Here is a 25,317-nt window from a genome sequence, read left to right as displayed (position 1 = left end):
TAACTAAAGAAAATGGTGACCTTTAAATTATGAGAAGGAATGGAAGAGCGACAGGTTGGAAAGCTTGAATTCCCAGAATATTCCTCGGTAGATTTGAGTTGTAAACCAGGGAAAAATAGTTCAAAAAACTGTACAACAAAATATTTTTAAGAACAATGTATAAAACCCAAAAGCAAATGAAAAAAAATTATTCATGGCATTAGTCATAACAATACAGAGAGAAACGTTTGTGGATTATTTTAAAACACAGTAACTATGTATCCTTAGTAAGATAAGACTCAGAGACAAAAAAGAACTGCAAAACAAAACAAGAATCTCAAATCTTAAATTGTTTTTGGTGATCTCGTAGCATTCTTTAAATCTTATTCTAGTTCTGCCCTAGGACAATGATACAGATGAAATAAGGACATTTCTCTTAAAAGCAATACAATAAGGAATGACAAAATTTGAATATTACAACGATTAAGGCCAGGCCTCGCTGACAACACCATAGAAAGAGGAAGTCACCCAGGATGTGTCTTATGATGGAAGTCCAGGAGAAAAAAATCTCTAATCTGAATCCAGATGCCCCAAGTCCAAAGCTTTTTGAGGGCTGACATGATATACAACTGTTAGGTGTCAATTTAAAAACAGTTTCAGCTTTTGGAACATTTTAGATTTCAGCTTTTTAGATTAGGAACGCTCAGCTGGTAAAGACAATGAGAAAATTCTCAAATCTGAAAATTTCTGAAATCTGAAACACTCTTCATCACGGCACTTGGATACAGCGAACTCCATCTGCACAGTGTCACCTATGTGGTGTTCCTTGCCTGAAACATCACAGGGAGTCCAAGCAAGGGGCGTAAGAGCATGTCAACAGCACCATTGAGACAGCACAGAATTCTGCAGGACAAATGATCCAATGGCTTCATCTGACAGACAGAGAAACCTATGCAATAAGACCAACTTCAAAGACAAGTCAAGAAATTGCAAAGTGCAAGGCGTTTTGGATCTGATTTAAATAAACTTATTTCTTTGAGAAAATTGGTATTTGTTGGCATTAATAAATTACTATCCTCAAGACAGGAGAATGGTTTTGTGATTTTAGAAATAAATAAGACTTGCAAATAAAATGTCTACAATTTGTTTCAAAACAAGAAGACAGCAGACTAGAGAGCAGAAATAACAAAGAAAGGCCACACGTTGATAGTTATCCAGCCGTGGGTACATTGAAATCCATTGAACTATCCTTTCTACTTTTTAAACATTTTTGAAATTGTCCATCATGAAGAAAAAAAATCAAATTATTTGAAATTTCAATTTTGGGTGAGACTCAATCAGTAAGTGTTCTGTTCCAAGTTTATCACTGACTTACTAGACACAGAACTTGGCACAAGTGACATAATTCTGCTGAGCCTCAGTTTCCTATTCTGTCAGAGAAGCACCGGGCAGATAAAATGAGACAACATAAGGGCCACTCTGAGTTCAGTGCCTAGCAAACAGTGAGACCTTTTCCCAGCGCAGACTTCCTGACACTCCAGCCCCTGCAGACAGCAAGCTATAGAACCTGTCTTCATAAAGTCTGTGCAATGCTCACAGGTGATCTGCTTCACCGTCTGCAGCAGGAATGAAATGAATTCTTCAAAGAACATACTTGACTTTTTTTGTGATGAATAGCAGTCTCTCTTTCCCCCTTTATTTACATGGTGTGCGTGTTTCCACACGGAAGGCACAACCAGCAGGACAAACAGAGCAGACAAACAGAAGAAGGCTGACAGCAGATGAGGAAAGGTGGCCCCCCTGGGGTAGTCCCTCTGTGAGTCACCGGAAGCCACTGCCCTTTCCCCAGCTGTGGCAAGTTCTGCAAAGGCTTCTCCCCAAAATACCCAGATGCTGTGGAGACAGCGCCTTTGTTTCTGCTGCTGGGCAAGAGGCTGCGTCACAGATTTCTCTGCTCAGGTATGACAGCACACTGGGGAGCAGCACCTGGCACTCATGAAAAAGGGGTCTGCCCCAGCCCTTCCTCTACACGCACACAGAGAAGGCTGCTTCTCTGCTCCAACAGCAGCTGTTTCAGGAAGCAGTGTGTCTCTGAAAGGGACTGAGTCATTACTCACACTTATAAAATATTCCTGAGCACATTTGGTCAATATTTCTCAGCTCTGCACCTACAAATGCATATGCATGTGTGAGCCTGGCGTTCCCTTTGGCCCTCTCAATGTTTCCAACACTTGGCTGTTAAAACAGTTGCTGACATAGTTTGCTGGGAAGCAGGGGAACACTCATCAGGGACGCCACTTTGGAGAAGGATCTACTTATACTCAAATCCCCATGCCACACTTACTGGATAAGGTACTCTATCTTCTATATCCTGATTCCTCTTTAATAGGACACAATAAATCCTAACTTAAATGCTTGTTTTGAAAAACATAGCAGATCATATATGTAAATAATAGCACAGTTTCTGGCACACATAAGGTGCTGGAATTAAAGTTGACTGAGATTATTTACACCTTACACAGGTATTGGTACATGGTAAGTTCTCAGTGTTTGTTGAATGAATAAATGAGAGGTAGACAATTAAATTTAATGTCTCTATTTGTTAAAAAAGGTCACTAACAACCTCAAAAATATAATCAACATACAGATGATATTAAGATAGCTACCCATTTATCATATAATAAAATAAAATTAAATCCCATACAGATTCCCTGGAACTTCTGTGGCAAAGTTTCCCCACTAGGATGAGCTTCTCCAGGTTCATGAATGTTCAGAAACTACTTTGAAGCAGTGGCAATGAGAAGGACAACTCAGTGACAGTCACATTAGGCACAATGAGACTCATTATTGGAGGCTGCAACATTCTCGGAGGGAGGAGCTGAGAGCCTGGGCCATGGCAGGGAGGGTGTGAGCAGAGGGCCCAGGGCAGTAAGATGCCAGACATGCTCAGGAGCCGTGGGCTGTAAGAGATGGTGGCTTTCCATGTGGGGAGTGGGACGACAGGACAGGGCGGGTCAAGGATCAAACACATTTTGGAGGAAGTCAAGGAGCTGGGTTTTGCACTTCCTGAGCTTAATGCACCAAAGACACTTAAAAAAGCTGGATATAGGCAGCACGTCCATTTGTACAGCAAAATTCACAACAGCCAAGAGGTGGAAACAACCTAAGTGCCCACCTGCAGAGGCGTGGACAAAGGAAATGCGGTATAGTACATACATTCGGCGGAATATTAATGGGCTTAAAAAGGAAGGAAATTTGGACAAATGCTGTACCATGCATAAACCTTAAGGGCATTATGCTAAGGGAAGTAAGCCAATCACAGGAAGGCAAATGCTGCGGGACTTCACTTCTAGTGGGTGCTCAGAGTAGTTACCTGCATAGCAACAAAAAGAAGAGCGGTTTCCAGTCTGTTGAATAAGGTGGATACACCTAACACTACTGAACCTTACACTTAGAAACATTTAAGATGATCAATTTTGTATAGTATTAATCAATTTCTTCCCAAGGGCTGGAAATATGAGTGTGGAAACATGAGCAAGAGGAGCTCAGCCTCCACCTTCCTGACTGCATGGATTCCTGGATAGGGCACTCAGCTACTCAGCCAGCATTTCCCCCTGAACTCTCTCCCCAGTCCTCAGGGGCCTGTCATTTTTCTATAGACCATCAAAAGAGCTCCCAGAATGACTTCAGAAAGGTGTGGCTTAAAGTCACACACTGGGAGGGTGTCCAGCTACTTGGACATCATGTCCCCGAGGGACTTTCGGAAGCTGCCCAGAGTCTATCACATAACCACCTCCTTCTGCTCACACAGCCGACTGCAGGCCCAGCCCACTGCCAGAGTTCTGCAGACCACCAGAGGGTTCAACAGTGGTGGAGGCACACTACTGGTGTTGAAGGGTCTCGTACATTACATTATTTTAGCTTACAGATCTCTATTCCTCCTTTTCTTCTCCTGTCTCTTATATTCATCTGTGAGCCAGGAAGTCTCCCTTACCTACTGGCTGTTTGTCCCAGCAGCAGATTTATAAAATCACTCCTGAACTGCACAGAAGAGCAAGTCAGCTTCACCGAGCCTGGGAGCGAAAAAACTCAAGTCCAAGTTGCATAACCATAATGAATGTGTACCAATTAAATGCTGCTAGGCCTGAAATGTAAACAACACCGTCTGGTGAATGAGTTTCTCTCATTTTACTACAGGGAGATGTTGAAAACAGCTCACGTGGTTTTATGTAGGAGCAAAGCTTTATCTGATGAGAGTTTCAAAACTTCCCACAGAGCTAGGCGCTGAGAATCCTCAGTTCTGGCCCTGAAAGCCCTTGCTGTTTCATACTCAGCTGCTGAAGTGACAAAGTGCCCCTGGTGTGTACTATGCAAAAAGCAGATGCATAAATAATCGGGTAGCTGAGTTAAGTCACTTTTCATATTTGAAACATACTTGGGTATCATATTATTCTGGTGGGCACAAAATCCTGTGTGTGGGTGAGGGGAGGAATAGAAGAATACAGTGAGAATGTTACGGCGCTTGGGATAATGGGGAACAGGGTTGTAATACAGGCCTTGCTACCTGCGAGCTATACAGTTTTGAACAAGTGGTTTAACCTCTCCTAGCTTCAGCTTTTTTCAACCTGCACAATAAGAAAAATAAGCCCAGTCTCCTGTGCTTTTAAGAGGAAGGCATGAAAGTACCCCGGTAAAGCACCCATTCCTGTGTCTATCACAGCTGGGACCCTTCTCTGCATAAAGTACGTGTACTTGGTGTTATTAATATCATTATTCAGATTTGCATGTGTTTAATGAGCCTATCTAAATAAGCAGGTGACTCTTTTCTTTGTGACACTAATGAATCCTAAAGTTAAATATTTGTTTGCAGCCAGTATAAGACCAACAACAGTAAAAACTAAAATCAAAAGCACTAATGGGGAGACACTGCTCTGTTGTCTTGAATCTTTGGCAACTTGGTCTTACCTTGGTCTCTTTGAAACTTGTCTTTAGCAGAACCACAGCTATTGATATGTACCTGAAACAATACAGTAGGTCTACCTGGAAAAGACTGAGGCCAGTGAAGGCAAAATGATTTAGACTTAAGAAGAGACACTCCTGGGTCTCAAAAGCTTGCAAGTGTCCATGCATAATTTTAGAATCTATTAGATCTTGGCTGTGTTAATAAGACCTCTTGCTGGGACCCAAATTCCCTTTGTAAACTCCATTAACAACCACAAGGCAGGTGGGTAAATGTGAATGTTCTTAGGGTACTTATGCCTTGTCCAGAAAGGGAAGCAGCAAGAAATCACATCCATTGGCATTACGTGCTCAGAACATTTGTAGAGAATGCATCTGTCTTTGAAGATAGATCAGGATGAGCCAAACGCCCTCTGCACCTGAACTGGGGGGCACCAGTGTATGAACTGTTTTTTACACATTAAGGAAGCTTCCCGAATGCAGCAGCTATTCCCAAGTTTTGCCAATAAAAATGTTGTCCAGTTCCTTTGTGTCCCGGGATGGTTGCTTGAGTCCTCCACAAGCCGACTTTGTTTTTAACTGACCCGAGAGAACTTTTTCTTAGAACACATGGAAAATTTTGACTTAGAGAGTACAGATTCTACTAATGATCGCAGTGCATTTTTAAAATGTTTTTGCCTTTAGAACAACAATAACAAAAAAGTTTTGATTTTCCTATCTGTGCATCAGTTCAAACCAGCACAGAAAATTGCTGAATGTTACCCAAAACACCCACAGTCAGGCTGAAAGAAGTGATGGAAAATTTCAGCCCCAGAGGAATTTCCTGTGGGGAGTGGAGGAGGCAGCACAGAGGAAGAGGAGGACTGAGGGGTGTCTTCGATGCCGCTGGGAATGTGTTGTGACTTTCCCCACACTGTCGCTGAAGTGATACTCTAATGTTTCCTGTTGTAAGTACACCAGCTCCCCAGGGAGCAAATCAAATTAAAAGCTGAGCAGTGAACAGCATTCCAGTGTCCAAATGCCACTGTTCATCCCCGACAGCCTATCTCACTTCCACTATCTCGGCTTATCTCACCCCAAAGTGCCTGTCATCAAAGTCTGTCCAATAGTAGCACTCTACGTGGTTTTAACCTTTTTGGGTCATGAGCCTGGTTGATATCCTGGTCAAAGCTCTCCCTTACAGAAGCACATTGTCTTGGTTACTTTTCTCTCGTTCCTGAGACAAAATACGTGATGCCCAAAATAAAGAGGGAAAGGTTTATTTAGCTCACAGTTCATGGAAGTTTCAGTCCATACTCAGCTGGCTCCAAGGCAGAGTGGTACATGGCAGAGGGCAACCATCCATGGTGATGCAAGATAGCAGAAAAAGCTGCCAATGCAAAAGGGAGGAGTGTGGGCAAGCAGCTTCTTCTCTCCCTTACATATGCAAACTATCCGCCCCAGGGTGGGTGTAGCATTTACACCCATAATCCCAGCATTGGATCATGGATCAATCATAAACTCTAAAAGCCTGTCCCATGACTGCATGAGGCTTTGGGGGGACATTCAGATACAAACCATAACACACATATACACATAAATCTCCATCCAGTTTTAGAACGATATGGACCACTCCACCTGCTCAAAGCACATCCAAGGGTTCTTGGCTTCAAGAAGGCCAGTTAAGTGTACTTAAAGAGTCCTAACATTCTCAACCTAGATTCTCTGAATTCCAGCTTTAAAGTAGTGTTGAGTTTTCATGCATATCTATGAGCCACTTAAGGCTGTGGTATCTTCAGATTGCATCTGTATGTGGCTAAAGTAAAAATGCCTGCACACACACATATTCATATACCCACCCCCCAGCTTGGCAGGAGGGGTATGGCGAAGCTGAGTTAGGGATGGAACATTCATTTAACTTATCCATTCCTGACAATATGGAACCATTAGAGGGAGTTAAGGTGGCTTTGGCAATCACAGGTATGCAAAGGAGCCAGGCCTGGTTATGCTTTTTCCATTCAATAAACAGAGCCACTGAATGAGCTGCATGTGCTCAGCACTCTCTACCCACATATACAATTTGCTATTAATGCTTACTGCTCCTGCACAAAGCCTGCCAACAGGTTATTTTTAAACACATTATTTTTGGAGAAAGGAGAAGGGCTGGGGGAAGGGGAATGTTCTGGGGCCTCTGGGTGCCTGACTTGCAATTGAAAAGACCATGCCATCATGAAATGAAACCAAGCCAGAACTTGGAACTTAACTCTTTTCATTTTATGCATATGGTCAGGGATTCTCCGGCGCATCATGGTGAATAACCTAGTGTGTGAAAGACCTAGCACTCTGATCAGAGGCAGCCACCACACCGAGCCCATCCCCATTTGAAAGTTATTGGCCAAAGTTCTAAGTCACAACAGGCTATCCAAGCCTAATGAGGCAGGATACTCTCTGCTGTGGATGTTGGAAAGGATAGTTTATGTACTCAAGTAACCAGAATTTTCTAGGCTTCAGGCTATCTTCAGGCATAGCCAGTTCCAGGGGCCCTTCTTGCTCTCCCTTTCATCTGGTCTGTTTTCCTGGGTGCAGTCTTCGTTTCTAAATATATGGCATTTCTGCATATGGTGCCAATAGGGTCACTAGACTTATATGGGCATCCTTATTTTTGCAGCTAGCATTCCTAGAAGAGAAAGTGGCTGGCCTCTCTCAAAGTCCAGTTTTCTAACTTCTGGTAGATTTTGATTGGTCCACTCGTTGGGCCAATCACTATGGACCAGAGCTCTTCTCTGACTAATGATTGGTAGGCTTGGACCATATGACCATGTTTTCAGCCCAGAGCAACCACCTGGGATTGGAGGGGCTGCTCCCTAGTGAAAAGAAAAACAAAAACAAAAACAAAATCAAAAAACAGAAGATGCTGGATACACAAGCAAATGTCTGCAACGTTCATGTGGCATTTCAAACACTAAAGACTCCTCTAGTAATGAAGAACTCACTTCCCTATGAAGAAGTAAGGCCACTAACCTCAAACTCCAGCACTAATAATAGCAAACCATAATGCTTTACAGAAACCACACTTTAGGTGGTTTTAATCTTTTGGGGTCAAGAGCCTGATCAAAAGTCTGGCAAAAGCTTTCCCTTATGGAATCTATTCCACCTACTCTCAATGCTTCTTAGAGATCTAAGAACTAAAAGAAGATCAAATCAAGATGGTTCTCAAGAAAGCAAATAGTCTACAAAGAAACTAAAGGAAAAACAGGCATGTCATGGGGCAAATATCTCAAAACCTTTTTTCGGTTGAGAATAACACCTGTGCCACAGGTAGGAAAAAGTCAGTTCTGTATTTTCACTAGTCAGGTGCAGGAAGAGGGCAGTGGGGAGAAGGAGGCTCTGACATTGTTATGGAGGGAACGCTCCCGTGCATGCATGTTGACATTTCTCCAGCCGGCCCTGGGTCTCTCTGGTCCCACAGCCTGTCTAGCAAACACTTCTATACTGTGTTCTAATGTCCCTCTGCAAAGGTGCTGTCATGCACACACTGCATGTGCGTGGGCCCCAACCACCCTCGAATGGTACTGGCTTCTGCATCTCAAATGTCCTTCTGCTACCCAGCAGCAGCATTTTTCTTTATCTGTCCACCTTTAACTCAGGAAATATGGTTTTCTTTCTTTTCCATTCTGGGACTCCCATTCCTATAAGACAAGTAGGCAGGGTGCACAGTGCTGAAATAGCGACACTTAGCATGAGCAGTAAGGGGTTGTCATTCTTGCCATGGATCCTGCGCTGGGCAAGCTGCCCCACCCCTCCTCTCAACCCAGGCCCATATGATTCTGAGCTGCAACAGAGAACACTGTGGATTCTGCTGCTGCCTTCACCATATGCAACCACTTTCTTTCCACTTTGCTTCCTTATCTGTTTTTGTTTTCTGCTACTCAAAGGGGAAATGCAATCTGAAATTGATGGTATGGCACAAAGAACCCAAAATGGCAAGCTACTGATGAAGACCCCCAAAGGTTTGGAGATTTCACCGAGTTGGCAGTTTGGTCTACTTGAAAACTATGAGTTTCCAACCTCTCTTTAGAAAGCAGAAGATATGGAAAGACTAGCTTTGCATTCTGACTAGACAGTGAATGGCTGAGGATGAGGCACAGACCTTTGGGTTTCCTGAGCCACAGAATCAGCTTTGCCCATTCATTAGCAGGGTCCCAGTGTGGGCTGCTCAAAAGCCTGTTTTTATAACACTTTTGTGCCTTACTCACCTGTCTTCTGGAGAAAGTCACAGCAAGGCCAAATGGCTGGTTTTCAGCTCACGCTGAATCTATCTGAGCTAAACTGAATTTTTAAAGTTTTCAGCAAATGTGGATGAGGCTAAAGTCACAAAGATGTTCATCACCTAAATCCCTAAAGAGCATATGCCAGCACTTCTAGGTTGACAAAATATTATGTAATGATCTAAAATGATATGTATTATCTATGATATGGAAAAATTCTATACAGAATGAGCATCATTGGTCTAAAAGATCCCAAAGCCAAAGTGCTCCAAAATTCAGAACTTTTTGAGTGCCAACACAATGCTCTGAGAGTTTCAGATATTAGAGCATTTTGAATCTTAAGAGTTTTGAACTAGGCTTGCTCGATCAGTAACATCCATGAAGATATTCCAAACCCTGGAGAACTCTGAAATTTGAACCTCATCTAGTCTCAAACACTTTGGATGAAAAATACTCAACCTAAATGTATCAACTGATAAAAATGTAGGTGTACTTACATAGTGTGGTCTTTGCTGAATAAAAAAAGGTTTGAATAAAATAAACCTAAATATTGACAGAAATTTTGTATAGGTGCCCAGATTACAAATTATTTTATTTTCTTATTATGCATTTTTTTCCAATTTTATTAAATAGCATATTCATTTTTTTAAAAATTGAGCCAATATGCTGCCAAATTAAGAAGCAACGTGTTAGAACCCAAAGGGCCAGCTAATACATCACATTGGGACAGTGGCCATGTTCTGAGGCACCTCCAAATTAATCCTAATCACCTTTCTTGCTGCCTGGGGTGGCACTAGCACTTCATGTACTTTGAGATGAGCCATAGGAGGGGGTCTTCAGGGAAAAAAGAAGCTGCTGGTTTAATTTGGGACTGAAGAGGTTGCTATTCTCAGCTCTGCAAGATGGATTACATCCCAGGCTAAAAATCAGGATCCAAGGATTCTTATCAAAAGACCTGCTCCTGTGTTTAGATAAGCCAATCCCTTATCCATGCTTCAGTTTCCACATCTGGAAAGAGAGATGCATGACCATTAGACCACCAGGATGATCAGGGCAGCATTTATTGGTCCTTACCATGTATACCCTACATGATGCCCAGGGAAAGTCTTGTAAGGTAAACCTCAGACTCACTTTACTGACAAGGCAGTGAGCCAAGGGTGACAGGAAACTCAGTGCATACCCAGGAGGCAAGTACATGGAAGAACCAGGATTCAAATCTCAAAACTCTTTGGATCTACAGCCCAATTCAGAGATCCCAAGGTCACCTAGGTGGTGAGTGCAGCAGTGATCCCATGAACCATGGGCTGTGATTTATGAGCTGCTACAAATGAGGAACACCTACCAGCCTTGGCAATGTGGGAGAGCCAGTGAGAGTCACAGGTACATTTCCTGGCGCACGCTAAAAACACATTGAAACTGGCATGTGACCAGCAGCTGGGACACAAGGTCGGGACCCTGGCCAAAATGAACTGACCACTTCTACAGTGTCATTTATTTTCAAAAGAGAAATTAATGAAGGAAACTTCAATATCAATGAAGTTACAAGAATATAACGAACTAGGCTTGTTCTCCTAGGAGAGATGGCTGTTTATTTATTTATTTTTTTCTTTTTTTTTTCCGGAAGAATCGCAGCCGTGGTGTATTTGATCCATACTCAACCCACACTCTTTGGAGAGTTAAAACACATTTTACCCAATGTCAAGTTAAAATAAAAACTCATCAGAAGCAAAATAACTCTTTGCTCCCAGGGCTCTGAAAAGAGATTTGGTTCTCTTTGGTTGCTGGCTGGTATTCTTATGACCTTTGTACTAAACAAACACTTGGCAGATGAAATCTGAGAATAATTTCCTTTGCATCATTAGCTCGAACATCAAGGGCTGCTCTGGGTTTCAATATAAGTGATAAACAAAGAAACTATGACATTCTTGTCTAATGTACGAGCCGCCCAGCTTGAAGCAATTGTCCTATGTAATCAAGCACACTGCCAGGGCTCTCTTCTCTCTGAAAGGCACAGGGCCTCCTACAAGAACCCTTCCCCAAGAATCACTTCCCCTCATCACTCCCATTCTTTCCAGAACAAGCATTCTCAGCAGAAGCTGCCAGCCATTTCTCTACCTCCATGTCTCCCTCTGTGTTTGTGTTGGTGTTGTGTATGTGTTTGTGTCTGCCAAATACAGTTGCACTATGCAAAATTACCCACTTTCATCTTGATCCCAGTCTGCATTTTTAAAACTATATCATGCACATGAGAAAAGCCTGCAGAGAAACTCCACATACACAAAGACAACACAAAAGAGTGCCTACAAAACTCACATGGTCTCAATATACTCTCTAGACTGCATCAGTTTCAACTTCCTAGGTTTTGGAGGGGGCTTGGTTGATTTTGCTCATTTTGCAGTGCTCGGGATGGAACTCAGGGCTTGCTGACTGACATGCTAGTGCTCTACCACTGAACCACACCCACAGCCCAACTTCCTGGTTTTGACATTAGGCATAATGGTAGCATCATGGGAAGAAATGGATAAAAGATGCAGAAGACATCCCTGTATTTAGCAACTTGTGATTGATTCTATAATTATTTCAGTTTTAAAGGTTTTTTTAAAAAGCTTAATAAACTTTTGAGGATGAGGCCTTTGAAGGTCATGAAGGTTAAATGAGGTCATGTGGGTGGGTCCTGATCCAATCTGACAGTCATTCTTGCAAGAGGAAGAAATTGGGGCAGAGAAAGAGACCTCAGAGGTGTGTGGCACAGAAGGACAACCATGCAAACAAGCAGCAGTGCAGTGGCCTTCTGCAAGCCACAGAGAGGGACCTTGGGGGAAAACCAACCCAGCACATACTTTCATTGTGGACCGCCAGCCTCCAGAATTGCGAAACAATACACTTCTGCTGTTGAAGCCTCCTGAAGTGCATGCTTTGCTAGGTCTGGCCTAGGACACTGGTATAGTGCCCACAATCCCCACTTGTCATGGTTTGTCCCCTGGTAATGAGGTCCCCAGCCCTTGACATACCTCTTTAAGAGGGAAAGAACAAAAGTGTGGTAGAACCCATCAAACAAGGATGGAAGTCTTAGCACAGAAGAGCTAAGCTTCTGCAGGACCTCCCTGCTACCCATGCAAGGTTGGTGCTCAGGGAAGTCATCTGAATAAGAAAGGGAGATCAGAAATTTTCATGGTAGGCCCAGAGGGCAGGGCCAAAGTGAGGGTGGGAAAGCTATAAGGAGTCAGATTTCTAACACAACATAAGGTAAACTTCCTAGTGGTGACTGCAATTCAAAAATGGAATAAATGGCCATGTGACAGTGCAGTATCTGCATTGCCAGGGCAGAAGATGGAATAAATCAGCTGCCCTGCTCCAGAAGTTTAAGCCCTGGTCTGTACCCATCTCTACTCAAAGAATCTCTACTCAAAGACCTAAAACAGGGACACGGTCTCTTTCCAGACCCTGACTTGGACTACTAGCTATAGCCTTCTATCTCTGTCCTACCCACAACTCTCCATTCTGCCTGAATGCTCATATTCTGTTGTGGTTTATGTCCGGATGTCCTCCCAAAGCCTCATGGGCTCACAGGCAGGGGCTTTTGGAAAGTCACTAGATTATGGGTGCACTGCGGATGACTTGCTGTCAGGAGGTAGAGTCTGGTTGGAAGAGGTGGGTCATGGAGCACGGCCTGGAAGGGTACATTTCCTTCCCTGGCTCTTCCTTTCATTCTGTCTCCTGGCCACCATGAAAGGGAGCAGCTTTTCTTCCACCATGCCATCTTGCCTTGGAGCCAGCTGACCATGGATTGAAATGCTGAGCTAAGATAAACCTCTTCTCCTTTAAGTTTCAGGTGTAGGATATTTTGTCCCGGCAAGGAGGAAAGTGACCAAGACATTCTCTGTGCCCAAAGTACCTCTCTCCTTGGAATAGAGGCGTAGGGTGTCTTCCCACTTCTCTGGCTCCTATGTCTTTTCTTTCCTGAAGCTTTTGGGCTGTCCTGTATAATGGCCTGGCTTGCTCCTGACTTGCTCCCAGCCTTGCGTGTACACAAATCTTCAATGGACATGGAGTAATCCTCTCCCTCAGACCCAAAGTCCAACCCTATCCAGATACAGTAAATGATCCTGGCCAAGTAACCAACCTCTAAGAATTACAGTTTACCTGTCCGCTTTATTTGTAACACCCAAAACTTAGAAAACTCATTTCTAACAATAGAGAGCATTAATTAGTATAGTATCTATTCACACAGGAGTATTACATGCACAGCAATGGCACAGAAGAGTATTTCATAACATGGAGAGATTCTCGTGAGATTTTAAGGACATTACATAATATTGTTTATTACAAACACATTTCTATAGAAAAGCAGACCGGTGCAGAAAGGAAGAATAGAATTATACACATAAATATGCGTAATTATTCTCTATTCTTCTTCTGTATTTCCAAAATTGTCAACAGTAAAGATGCAATGCTTTTAAACCGGGAACAGTATTATTTTAAAAACCTTTACTATTATCATTTCACTTTTTTCCTGCTCAAAAAAGAAGCCAACTGATGTCACAGTCTAGTAAAGGACACAGTAAGGAAACCCATTACATCATCCTATTTATGCTTTCATAAAAAGTAATACAATTTGCTGCATTTTGAACTTGGAAAAATAAAAAAGGACAGCTAAGAAAATTGGGCTAATTGAAGGTCACATCATGAAGCGAGAGACATGACTAGACTCCCAAGGGATTAATTCTTGAACTCCAGTAGGAACCAAACATTTTCCATTGCCACCCTGCCCATTCAGTCCCCCTAGGAACAAAACACGCCACGTGCCACCCCCAGGTCATCATCTGGCTGCCTTGCCAGGCTGTGGTGCACATGGTGCCGCATTGAAAAGCTTCCAGCAGAGCTGAGGCCCCATTCATCCAGTTCTGTCCCCTGGTAATGAGCTCCCTCGCTCCCTCCTCACACCGGAAAGGACTGGATGCAGAATGATGCCAGCCAGAGAACCCCCTTGTGCATGGCCTGTCCAGGAATCCAGGAACTTGGCTGTAGCTTGGCCACAAGAAGCCAAGACAAACAATCATTTCAGTGGGAAATACCAGCTTGACTCAGGATAGATTGCTTCACTTTTTCCTGGGTGTAGGGCTCTATGGTGTGTCTCCGGAGGTTCAGACAGCACCTATCTAGTGTCCTACTCTCCAGACAACCCAGGGGCAGGTCTCCACACCCAGGACCTGCAGCTTGAGCAATGCACACTGATCATGCCCTTCCCTCCCTGCGGACCCATGAGAGAGCCTGGGTTTCACATGTGCAATCTTTTCTATTCCCAATCCAGTATCACACTTTAGGAAAGTGACCCAAAAGTTCACAGGCCTCTCGCCTGCAGAGCTGGAACTGGGGGGCCCAGAGAGTACTTCACATTTGTATCTGTGATCCCAGCGTCGGTTCCTTCAGATATTCCTCCTCTCTGCAAGGAGTTAAGAGGCCATAAATTCCTATCGATCTGTCCAGTGAGCTCCCCCAAATACTTCCTGAAGCAAAGCTAAGAGGCTGCAGGAACTGGTGCCCAGTTAGAGCAGATAAACGCTGAAACAATCTCATGATCACAAACATTTCTTTATGGCTTGTACAATAAACAAATGAACCAGTTACTCTCCGCATATGCTATGGTCTTCCTAAATTGCTCCTGGAGAATTCAAACCATGTGTAGAAGAAAAAACCATCCATTGAGGCCAATCTGTGCAGCAGGGTGGTTCTCTGTTGATCCCTCTACACAGAACATGAAGCCATTTTGGACAGACTCAGAGCAGCCCTCTCCACAGCTGTGTGCTGCTATGTTTTGGAATCAGATCTGACAAGAGCCACCAAGATGTCTGTGCGCCATGCAAACAGACACTCAATCAACTCTCCCACTATTACAGAGGAAAACTGAAGCCCACGTAGGCATAGGCTGAAATGTTCTTGCTATCGAAGATTCCGCAAATCCCATGGACAAGATCTCAGAATTCACAACTCAACCCTGCTGTCCACGCCTCTACCTCCCACATCCTGAACCAAAAACGCCTCCTCATCCTACAGCTTTGCACACACAAACCAAGCTCCTTCTATGGGGAAAATCCACAGCCTAGCTCACCAGAGATTCCTTCCAGAAGAGGCAGGCTGGAAATCCAAAAAGCACTTAACATTGGTGAGACTTCAGGTGAAGCTCTGGGGGGGTGATTTTTCTAGTTGATTCTATCATCAGAGATGAGCACTCAGTTTTGCTCCTTCTGTTTCCATTCCTGTGCTCATTCATCTATTTGTTGTTATTGCTACCAGGAAAAAGAACCCTCAGGGTCCTAGAACGACAACGGTCAAGTCAGGGACCAACTGTGTGGCTGAACTTGGGAGACCTTTTAGTTACATGCTGGTCTCCCATGGACTCCTGTCACGCCTTCCACGGAAGCTTTAACAGCAACAAAAGATCAATGACCACCCGTGGTCCAACCCTACTCTACCCATCCACAGATACAATGGATGCCCTAACCACATAGGGGGTGGACCCAGTCATCTCTGCTTGAGTGGTCCTCTCCAGTACTCTGTGCTCCACAGGTAGATCATGACTATAGAGAAGCAAATCTCCCTTTTCCCAAACTGCATCTGAACAATATTTGTTTAACAAAGGCATGAACTCTACAGTCAGGACAGAAAGGCACAGAGGAAGATCAGCATCCTGGTGTATCCCCAGGATTCCAAGCCAAGGGGTCTCAAAAAGCCTGAGCCCTATAAGGTGGAAGCCTGGTAGATGTGAAGTTTTCTGTCAAATTCAGTTCAAATTCCATTTTAACTGAAACCTACAGATTCTAATTAACTTTATACCTCAAGGCACACTGCACACCACCTTCAGGAGGTGCGAAGCTTCCCCAGGTAGAGGTAATTTTATCAGAGCTTAGCACTCAGTGACTGGGGAAGCCCCAGAAGATCCAGCAGGTGTAGGACGCAGAATTGTACCAGGGCAAATTAACGGTGGAGAGGCTGGGCAGGCCAGCCCTCTCTTACACATGAGCATCTGGCAGTGTCTATGAGCGTGTCCAAGGGCACTGCCAGCCACATGAGCAACCTGGGACTTACCCTTTTTATTTTTCCATACTAGGTATTGCATTCAGGGCCTTCTCACTGAGCTACATCTCCAGCTCTGTTTTATTTTTTATTTTGAGACAGGATCTCACTAAGTCATTAAGTTGCCCAGGCTGGGCTTGAACTTTTTTGTGATCTCCTGCTTCAGCCTCCCAGAGTGCTGGGATTACAGGCTTGTGCTAGTACACCCAGCTCACTTAGCTGTTTCTCATCCTAGACCCTCAGGTGCTTCCACCTTTCCAGCATAAAATGGCAACCCAAAGTAATTTTTAAAAAATAAGCACATACTTTATTTTTTCCTAAAACTACAGTTCCTGAGTTCACTCATGTTATCGAGAACATGTCCAGAAGTCACCAACTTTGAGTTATACCAAACTGATGGCAATGCCATCACCTTTCCCTCTTTCCTATGAAAAGACAATAACCAGAGATTCTTCTGATTCTTCACAGCTGAGGTTTCCAAGGTGCATACCCCAAGTATGCCTTGGTGACTAACCCCAGACAGCCCAAAGCCCCCAAGTTCAATCAAGAAGGCAAAAGCACAGCACTCCTGACCTCAACTTCTTAAGCTTAAGGCTTCAGCACAGGAGCGCAGATTCTGCTGCAAATGAGAATCACCTGCAGTAATTTTCAAAAAATGCTGCAGCCCCAGGTTGCACCTTTAATCAATCACACCAGCATTTCTGGGAGTGCAACCCAGGCATTGGGGTTTTCAGAGACCTGCACCTATGCGTGCAGTCAGGCCAAGCACGGTGGGTGCCCTGGACACCGAAATTCCCACCCACTTCCACCGCTCACAGCCACCGCTGTGCTGCCACGGCTCACAGCCGGACCACCTCCTACCTATGTAGAGCGAGGAGTCCTTCCTCCGCACGTGGTCGTCGATGTAGGAGACCCCCAGGGGCTGCACGGGGGTAGCACCGATGCCCAGGAGCACCTGGGCCCCAATGAGCAGCAAGTACATCATGTTGGTGGCTGTGCGGTTGCGGCAGATGAGGTCAGGGTCGGGCCCCTCGTCGCCGCTGGAGCCGTTGGCTGCGCAGACGTCGCGGCCCTCGGCGCCCCAGCGGATCTCTCCAGCCTCGTACTTGTACTGGTGCGTGAGGAACTCCGGCAGCGCGGACAGCAGCGCGCCCAGCGCCATCACGATGCCTCCGCAGCCGATGAGCCGCGGACGGTGCCCGCGGGCCCCAAAGTAGCTCACGAAGAGGATGAGCGCCAGGTTCCCGATCTCGAAGCTGCTGGCGATCACGCCCACGTCTGCGCTCTGCAAGTTGAACCTGCGCTCCAGCGTGGTCAGGACGCTCACCTGGGGGCGGGAAAAGGAGACGTCAAGGCTGGTGTGCAGGGTACTGGGGCCACGTCCCTGCCCTTCCGGGAGCCTCCCACCCATCTGGCTTACGGCCCAAACGCAAAAGCGCAGGAAACCCTAACACTCAGAGACACATTTACTTGATGCGATGACTGTAATCCAAGACCCTAATCTAAAGTTTAAACAATTCTCTTTCCCAAGGGTAAACACGACTTTCGCTGCGCGTTTGCACACTGCAAAGCTCTGCTTCTCCTCTGGAAGTGCTATGTCCCCATCTCCTGGGTGGGTCAGCTGTGGGCGCCAGAAGTCCCACAAAAGTCCCAAAATACACTTTCCACACACTCCCAAATCAAAGCCCTGCTGGGAGGACACTGGACTCAGCAAAGCCCACCTAAAGAAATTTTTTTTTTAAATGAACAAAAACAAAGTGGTAAATTGCACGAGCTAGATTAGCTCAGGAGGGTACTCACTCGCTCCGCTCCTTGTGGAAATGTGGGTTTCCCCGAGGGGCACCAGATAAACACACCCCTGACTGCTCTGAGCATTACAGCCTGCCAGACCCCCTCCCCACGCAGGGTTTTTATGATTTTCCTCACCTATGTATTCTTGTCTGTCCCATATTTAACAAATATTTGCGGAACAGCTGCTGTTTGCCTAGCAATGCCTGAGACACAAAGGATGGAAAAAATGAGGGCGAGCCGACACCTGGCCCTACCAGGCCAGCTGGCAGGAATGTGCCATGTCTTCAACAGCAACACAGAACAATGAGAGCTGACATTGTGAAGCAAAGGTCACACTGGGGGCCCAGGAGTAGATGGCTTCCCTATCCGGCCTGTAGGTTCCACAAGTGTCCCTGTCGTGGGTGCTCTGATTGCTGAATGAGGCCCTTGCTGGGCAGGGAGGAGCCTGGGGCAAGGGAAGAGCGAGAGTGAGCACTGGGCAGTAGCAGTTAAAAGCAGAGGCTCTCTGGAAGACGGGTGAGGGCAGATTAGAAGGACCCACAAATGTAACTCTGAGGAACTCAGGCAACCCCAGGCAGTGTATAGAGAATACTTATTATGTAGTGAAGAAAACCTGGGTGAATCCCTCGCTTTCCTTAATCACCTGTGATCTCAGTCAAATCACTTCACCTCTCCCAGCCTTGACTGGGTAAAACAGGAATCATGACATCCACCCTGCAGGGTGCATGGGGGGGTTAGAGATAATGTAGGGAGACTCGGCACAAGGCCGCTGCAAGGGCACAGAGCAGCAGCATGGTACAGGGGGAAAAGCCAGAGCTCTGGGGCCAGACTGCCTGGCTCCATTCTGCCCTTGGGTGACCTTGGCCATGTCACTCTGTGCTCTGGCCTCGCCATCTGCAAAATGACTTTGAGAACGTTACTTCCTAAAGCTGGGGGCAGCTCTCAAGCACATGTGCATGTAAATGCCAGGTGAGCGTTAGCAGAACCGTGATCATTTTCTTCCTTCGGCCACCAGGAAGCACCACAGCTTTAAAAGCCTCAGGGCCACAGCAGATGTGGCAAAGGATGATGGGAGAATGAATAAGAGGGTGTCAGCAGAGAAGACAGCAGGGCTGTTCTTGGGAGAAGGGCAAAGGAAAGGCCAGAGCCCACACAGCTGCAATGGAAATGAATGGGGAAAGATGGGAGACGTTTTTAGGGAGTCCGGTATATCTCAGGGTGACTGGGCTGGGCTGCTGACCAGTGCTGAGGAAAGGAAGGAGAGTCACAAGGGGCTAGACTTCTTCCCCTTGTATGAACGGGGACAAAGTTGCAAATGTCTACGCACACAACGCACAAACACCTGTGCTGACTAGCATGCCCCTACTTACCCTACTATACAAACGACAGTGCAGCCAGCCCATTCCTCCTCACCTCCTTTTCAACCATACACATTTAAGCAGGTTCCCTGAGCCCAGTGTGTGTCTCAGTGCCACCTGAAGACTGGTAGCACATGGCATGCACTGAAAGCTGCAGGTGATGGCCTCATGAGGAGGATCCTGACTCAGTTGGTCTGGGGAGCAGCTGAGGGCCTGGGGTGTTGGGCTCTCTAGCTGATTCTAACAAGGGTAAAAAGCACATTACTAAGGCCAGGACACATGCCACCAGGGCCTCTCCATCAGCATGGGTTGTGGACCAGCTCTACTCAGCAATTCTGACATCTATGTGCTCCCTCTATTGCCAGAGCTCCAATTGTGATTCATATTCTGTTGTACTTTTGTTTTTATAGTGAGACTAGGGATTGAACCCGGGGCCTCAAGTGTGCTAGGCAAGTGCTCTTAGTGACATCCCTGGCCCTTCCATTGTGCTTTCTAACCGAGGCCATCTGACAACTCCTTCAGCCCTACTGACATTATTTTTCTAACCCAAGCATTTGCAGTCGTTGACAACACAAGCTTGGCTGGTCCTGACCTCATTAAAGTGGCTTTCAGATACCCTCAAACATGTTCTTTCTGCAAGTTTTGGACAACTAAAAACAAAAGCATCCTGTTTTCCCCTATTTCTGTCACAACACTTCCCTACATGGTGGACCGCATGCTCTACCAGAGGTTTAGAATAGAAACCTCTGCAGCATAGGAGCAGGCACAACAGCAGCCTTTAGGTGAGGACATGAGGGCCCATGGGGCTTTACCACCCCCCCACCATTGTGCTGGGTCTTGAGAGATGCCCACGGGTGGCTGGATACAGAAATGAGGCAGGGACAAACCTGGGTAGGGTCCCCTGGGTGCAACAGAGTCACCCTCAGTGGTTTGGCACTGTATTCATCAGCTTTCTGCTGCTCTGACAAAATCAGACCAACAACTTAAATAAGGAGAGGTTTATTTTGGCTCATGACCTCAGAGGTTTGAGTGCACAAGCGCTTGACAGTGTTGTTTTGGGCCTGCAGCGAGGCAGAATATCACAGGAGCAGCACACGGGGGGAAAAGCTGCTTACCTCCTGGTGGCCAGGAAAGGGGGGAAGGGTCCCAATGTCCCCTTTATGGGATCCCTGCAAAGACTTAACTTCCTCCCACTAAGCCTTACTTCTTAAAGCTTTCACTACCTCCCAGTATCCCCCCAGGCTGGGGACTGAGCTTTGAACACACAGGTCCTTGGGAGGTATTTAAGAGCTACCCCTTAACAGGTGGACCTGCAGCCTGATGACCTTCACCATGGTGTTGAAGGGCAATGAAATGGGAGGAAGTGTCAAACACAAGTCACATTTCATTTCTGCCACCAGGCATAATGACATACATACTAGCCAGCAGATCTGAAACATGACAACCATTCCATTCAGCAGCTGCACCCACCATAAAATCCCATGCAGGTGTGCACCTTCACAATGACAGATAAGGGTGGTGGGGACAGCGACAGCTGTGAGCAAAGCACAAACTAATCATTTCTTCTAGAATGGATTAATGCCTGCAGCTCTTGGCCTGGCTCAAACCCACTCTTTGCAGAGGAACCACAGAGGTGAAAGGAAGTAGTAACAAGGTCTCTCCCTGCTTGACCTGTGGCTTGCAAAAGGCCACAGTGATGTCCGCCTGGATCTACAGTTAAGTTCCATAAACTTTGTGAAACGATGCTTTGTGGATCAATTAGATCGGAGGCTAATGTCTTCACTCATTTAAAACACAATTTTGAGAAGATGGCCTAATTAAGTATGCATGAGGCCATAAAGCCCACTTGTAGCTTTTATGTGACAGTGAACAATCCAGTGATGAGGAAGCTGCGAGCCAAAGGGAATGGCTGCCTTTATTTAACGGATAAGAGCCCTGTTGGACATGTCTTAATAATTAGAGACAGAGGGCCAGCAGCTCCAGGGGAAGGAAAGAGGAAATGCCCTCACCTTGGGTCAAGCAGAAATGAGGTATTAAAACAACGCAATATTTATCAGGTTTCTACTAATTTAATTCTAAGGGAAAAATGCTTGCATTTCAATATCTCCTTTGTTAAAAATATAGATTTCTAAACACTGAGATGAAACCTGGGAAGATGAGGAGTTTTTTTTGGGGGGGTGTTGTCTGGTTTTATTCATGGCGCAGGGGATAGGACCTAGGGCCACATGTGTGCTGATAAATCGCTCTACCACTGAGCCATACTCCCAGCATGAGGTTGTACAGAGCCCCTGGTGTCTCTGATGCCTGGCTGGGGCTAAACGCTCCTGATCTTCTACACACATAGTCACCATTAGTCTAGGGCAGTGATGGCGAACCTTTTAGAGACGAGTGCCCAGACCGCAACTGAAAACCCACTTATTTATTGCAAAGTGCCAACTCTGCAGTTAAACCAGGACACTGAGGTTTTAGTTTAGAAAACAAACAAACAAACAAACAAACAAACAAAAAAAAACCTCAGACATTAACATCCTTTTTCCTAAAGGAAAAACAACATGCATGCCATAGGTTCACCACGACTGGTCTAAGGCTATAGGTCCAACCTTTACTGGTAGCACAATCAACCACAGCGGGTATCAGAATGCTGCACCATCATCCCACAGCTTCTGGGGTGGGGCCTGAGAATCTGCATTAGGAAGAGCCTATCAGGTGACTTTGAGGACTCCTACTCATTGGTTTCCTCCTCTTCACAGGCTTTTCCCAGCTCCCATTCAGAAGACTGAAGGGTTTCTCAGGCATGAATGGAAAGTACATCCTCCTCCTGGGAAGTCTGTAGCAACAGTCTTCTGCAGAGGAAAGCCAAGGAAGGCTACTTCTTAGGGCCCCCGAGTCAGCTCAAGCCCAACAGGAGGACTTTGGCCCATGCTGTCATCACTGCTGTAGGACAGAAGGTGCCAGAGTCCATAGGTGGATGCATATGAGCCCCTACCATCTTCAAGAGGAGCCTGGGGGGTTGGGCAAGGCCATCAGACACTTATTTGATAGGAGGCCCAGTTCTTTGCAGCAGCCGCAGAAGCTCAGGATTGCCTCCCCGGAGATGAATCTGCTTTCTTACTCCGGCTTGGGCTGTGGGGCTGGGTCCCATGCATACCCTGAGGTCGCATATCAGAGCAGCTGGCACACAGTAAAGGCAGGCCCAAGAGCTAGGCTCCTAGCTGGGGTGCAGGTTCGCTGTGACTTCAAAAGCCTCAGACTGTGTTCCACACACGCGAGTGCCCCCTCCGTTGGCTGTGCACAACATGTGACTATGGTTGCGAGACAAGCCGGAAGAAGCAGAAACAAACTCGGGAAGAACACAGCCTGCAAAGGGGCCATACAGAGGCAGGGGGTTCCAGGGAATGAGAACATACCTTTGGCTATATTTGGAGGAACACAGATCTGGGAAGATCTGGGAAGGTTTTCATAGACCTGGGAGGGAAGGAGTTGCTACAGCTTTCCACAAGCGAAGATGCATGGCACAGGAAAGGTACAGGAGAGGGCGCGTTCAGACCGTCCCTGGGTAGGGAGGAATATTGTGTGGCTTCAGAGCGCCATACAGAATAGTCTGGGACAAAACTACCTTGAAGGCCAGACTAAAGGCCAGCTTTGCTGTGGAGGTCAATAGGGAGCCAAGGAAGGTTCCTGAGCAGGAGCTGCTCTTTAGTAACAGCCTAGAATGCTGCCTGGCCTGAAGGGAGGACAGACTGCCACAGCAGCTGCTGCAACAGTCCCACCCAGTGAGCAATGAGGCTTCAGCAGGCAGGTGTTGGCTGAAGGTTCTGCCACCTTTGCATGCAATCAAGGGGCACCCGTGTGAGAGATACCTCAGAGGTCAAAGTCGACACACTTGGCAGCAGACTGGAAGCATGGGATAGAGGCGGCCCATGTCAGGGAGCAGATGCTACCAACAGTCCAAGAGACATCAACCTCACTGTCATTATGAAAAAGACATGGGTTCCCTCTCTCAGGGGTTCCTGATCACACTTTGGCATCTGTTTTCCATAAAGGGCCAGACAGTAAATATTTTAGTCTTCCAGGTCATGTGGTCACAGTAGCAACTATTCACTCTGCTTTTAGAAGACAAAAGCAGCATCCAGGCAATATGTAAAACAAATAGACACACGTGAGTTCCAATAAAACTTCATTTACAAAAACACCTTGCAAGCCAGATTTGGCTCTCAGCTTTATGTAGAATATCAGCCCACTGCTCTAGAAGTTCTCCATCAATTCAGTTTGGGAAATCAGTTTATCCCTTCTGTAATAAAAATATTGACCCTTTTGGTAACAAGTTTATGGCACACTCCTATTACTAACATTAAAAAAATGTCATTCAAAAGCCAAGCACAGTGGCACATACCCGTAATCCCAGCACCCAGGGAGGCTGAGTAGGAGGATTTCAAGTTTGAGCATGGTTTGGGCAACTTAGTGAGACAGTCTTAAAAAGCATGCTGGGGATGTAGCTCAGTACAAAGGCCCTAGGTTTAATCCCCAGGCTGATCATTTTAGTTACAACTGTAATGCCAGTTTCTGTGTGTGTGTGTGTGTGTGTGTGTGTGTGTGTGTGTGTGTGCGTGTTTAAATCCCACAAAAGCAGCTGCAAGATAAGTTTAATTTCCTGTCTGACATGCCAAGGACTTGTCTTCTTGAAGTGAAATAGGGGGAAAGGGGCTTCCTTCCTAAGCCCTGGAAATCGTTTCCCTACAATGAAGCGGCAGTAGCCATTTCATCAGCAGAGAGAGGCACTTTGCAGGCCTTTGTTTTTCATCTACCAGCTCTCCATGGATTGCATAACTCAGGGCGCTGGGGAAACTATGCACAAAATACATCCACTTGTGAATTGCAGGATCCCAGGCCTGCAGAACCAGCACCAGAGGATGACGCAGGCACAGCCTCCTGTGACTACTATGATGCCTCCCAAGTCTACCTGGCAAAAGAGACATTTAGTGAAGGCTGCTTTACTTTGGATGCAATGATTCAGCCTCTATCAAGCTTACAGAATAAATAAGTAAAATTTTATGGCCTTTTCTTTTTAGAAAAGCAGAGTAAGAACTGTGTGTGGTGGTGTATGCCTGTAATCCCAGCTACTCAGGAAGCTAAGGCAGGAGGATTTGAGGCCAAATTTGAGGCAAATTTGAGGCCAGACTCTGTCTCAAAATTTACAAAAAAAAAAAGGCTGAGCATGTATGTAGCTCACAGGTAGAGTACCCCTGGGTTCCATCCCTATTAATAGAAAAGTCAAAGCAGAGTAAGAATGACTTGGAAAATCTCTTACACACTGATTCTGGCCTCTAACACAGGCCAGTAGCATTAGCGATGATGAGTTTATAAAGAAATCCTGTTGCTAACATGGGGAAGTCATCCTTCGCACAGCTTTAATGCAAGCTTCTTCTTTTTTAATCATGTGCAGTAATTTCAAGATAAGCCCAATTGTTCATCTGATGTGCCCAAGACATATCTGCTTAGAGAGGGTATGAGAGCCCTGCATTTGCATTAGGTAACCCTGGGCAAGACTCTTCACCATGTGACTCCCTTTCCCACCTATGTGGAGGTGACAATTCTGCCCTCAGAGCTTGTCACATGGTTCAACTGTGGGAGAAAATCTGTAAGCAATGGCGGCCCCCGTGCCTGCAGGTGCACCTAGGGTTGTGAACATGGAACATGGTTGTCCCCAGCCTTGCAGTAGGATTCCATGGGCTACAAGCTCTCTCTCCACCCTGGTCTTTAACATAGGCAGAGAGGTTTTCTCTGACTACCTTGAAGGGGAGTGACAGAATCGACTGGCCTTACCTTGGAAAGCCCTCCAGCCTGTACTGAGACTCCATCTCTCCCAAGACTTGCCTTTTCTCTGTTTCATTCTCTGCATCTTCCTCGGA

At 45.9% G+C, this 25,317-nt stretch overlaps 1 protein-coding gene across 1 annotated transcript in view; it reads right to left on the bottom strand.

Annotated features, from left to right (window-relative positions):
- Slco3a1 (solute carrier organic anion transporter family, member 3A1) overlaps positions 1 to 25,317 on the bottom strand; it is a gene marked incomplete at its 5' end in the record, with an annotated part of 296,905 nt that overhangs the window by 221,164 nt on the left and 50,424 nt on the right. The window contains 1 exon segment of the mRNA XM_005381597.2: positions 17,121 to 17,586. Within this exon segment, the coding sequence (XP_005381654.1) occupies positions 17,121 to 17,586 (466 nt within the window).

This window comes from Chinchilla lanigera, unplaced genomic scaffold (assembly GCF_000276665.1).
Source record: "Chinchilla lanigera isolate Chin_1 unplaced genomic scaffold, ChiLan1.0 scaffold00015, whole genome shotgun sequence".
NCBI classification, from domain to species: domain Eukaryota; kingdom Metazoa; phylum Chordata; class Mammalia; order Rodentia; family Chinchillidae; genus Chinchilla; species Chinchilla lanigera.
The sequence above is the reverse complement of the archived record's forward strand: the minus strand, read 5'-3'. Positions and strand labels throughout refer to the sequence as shown.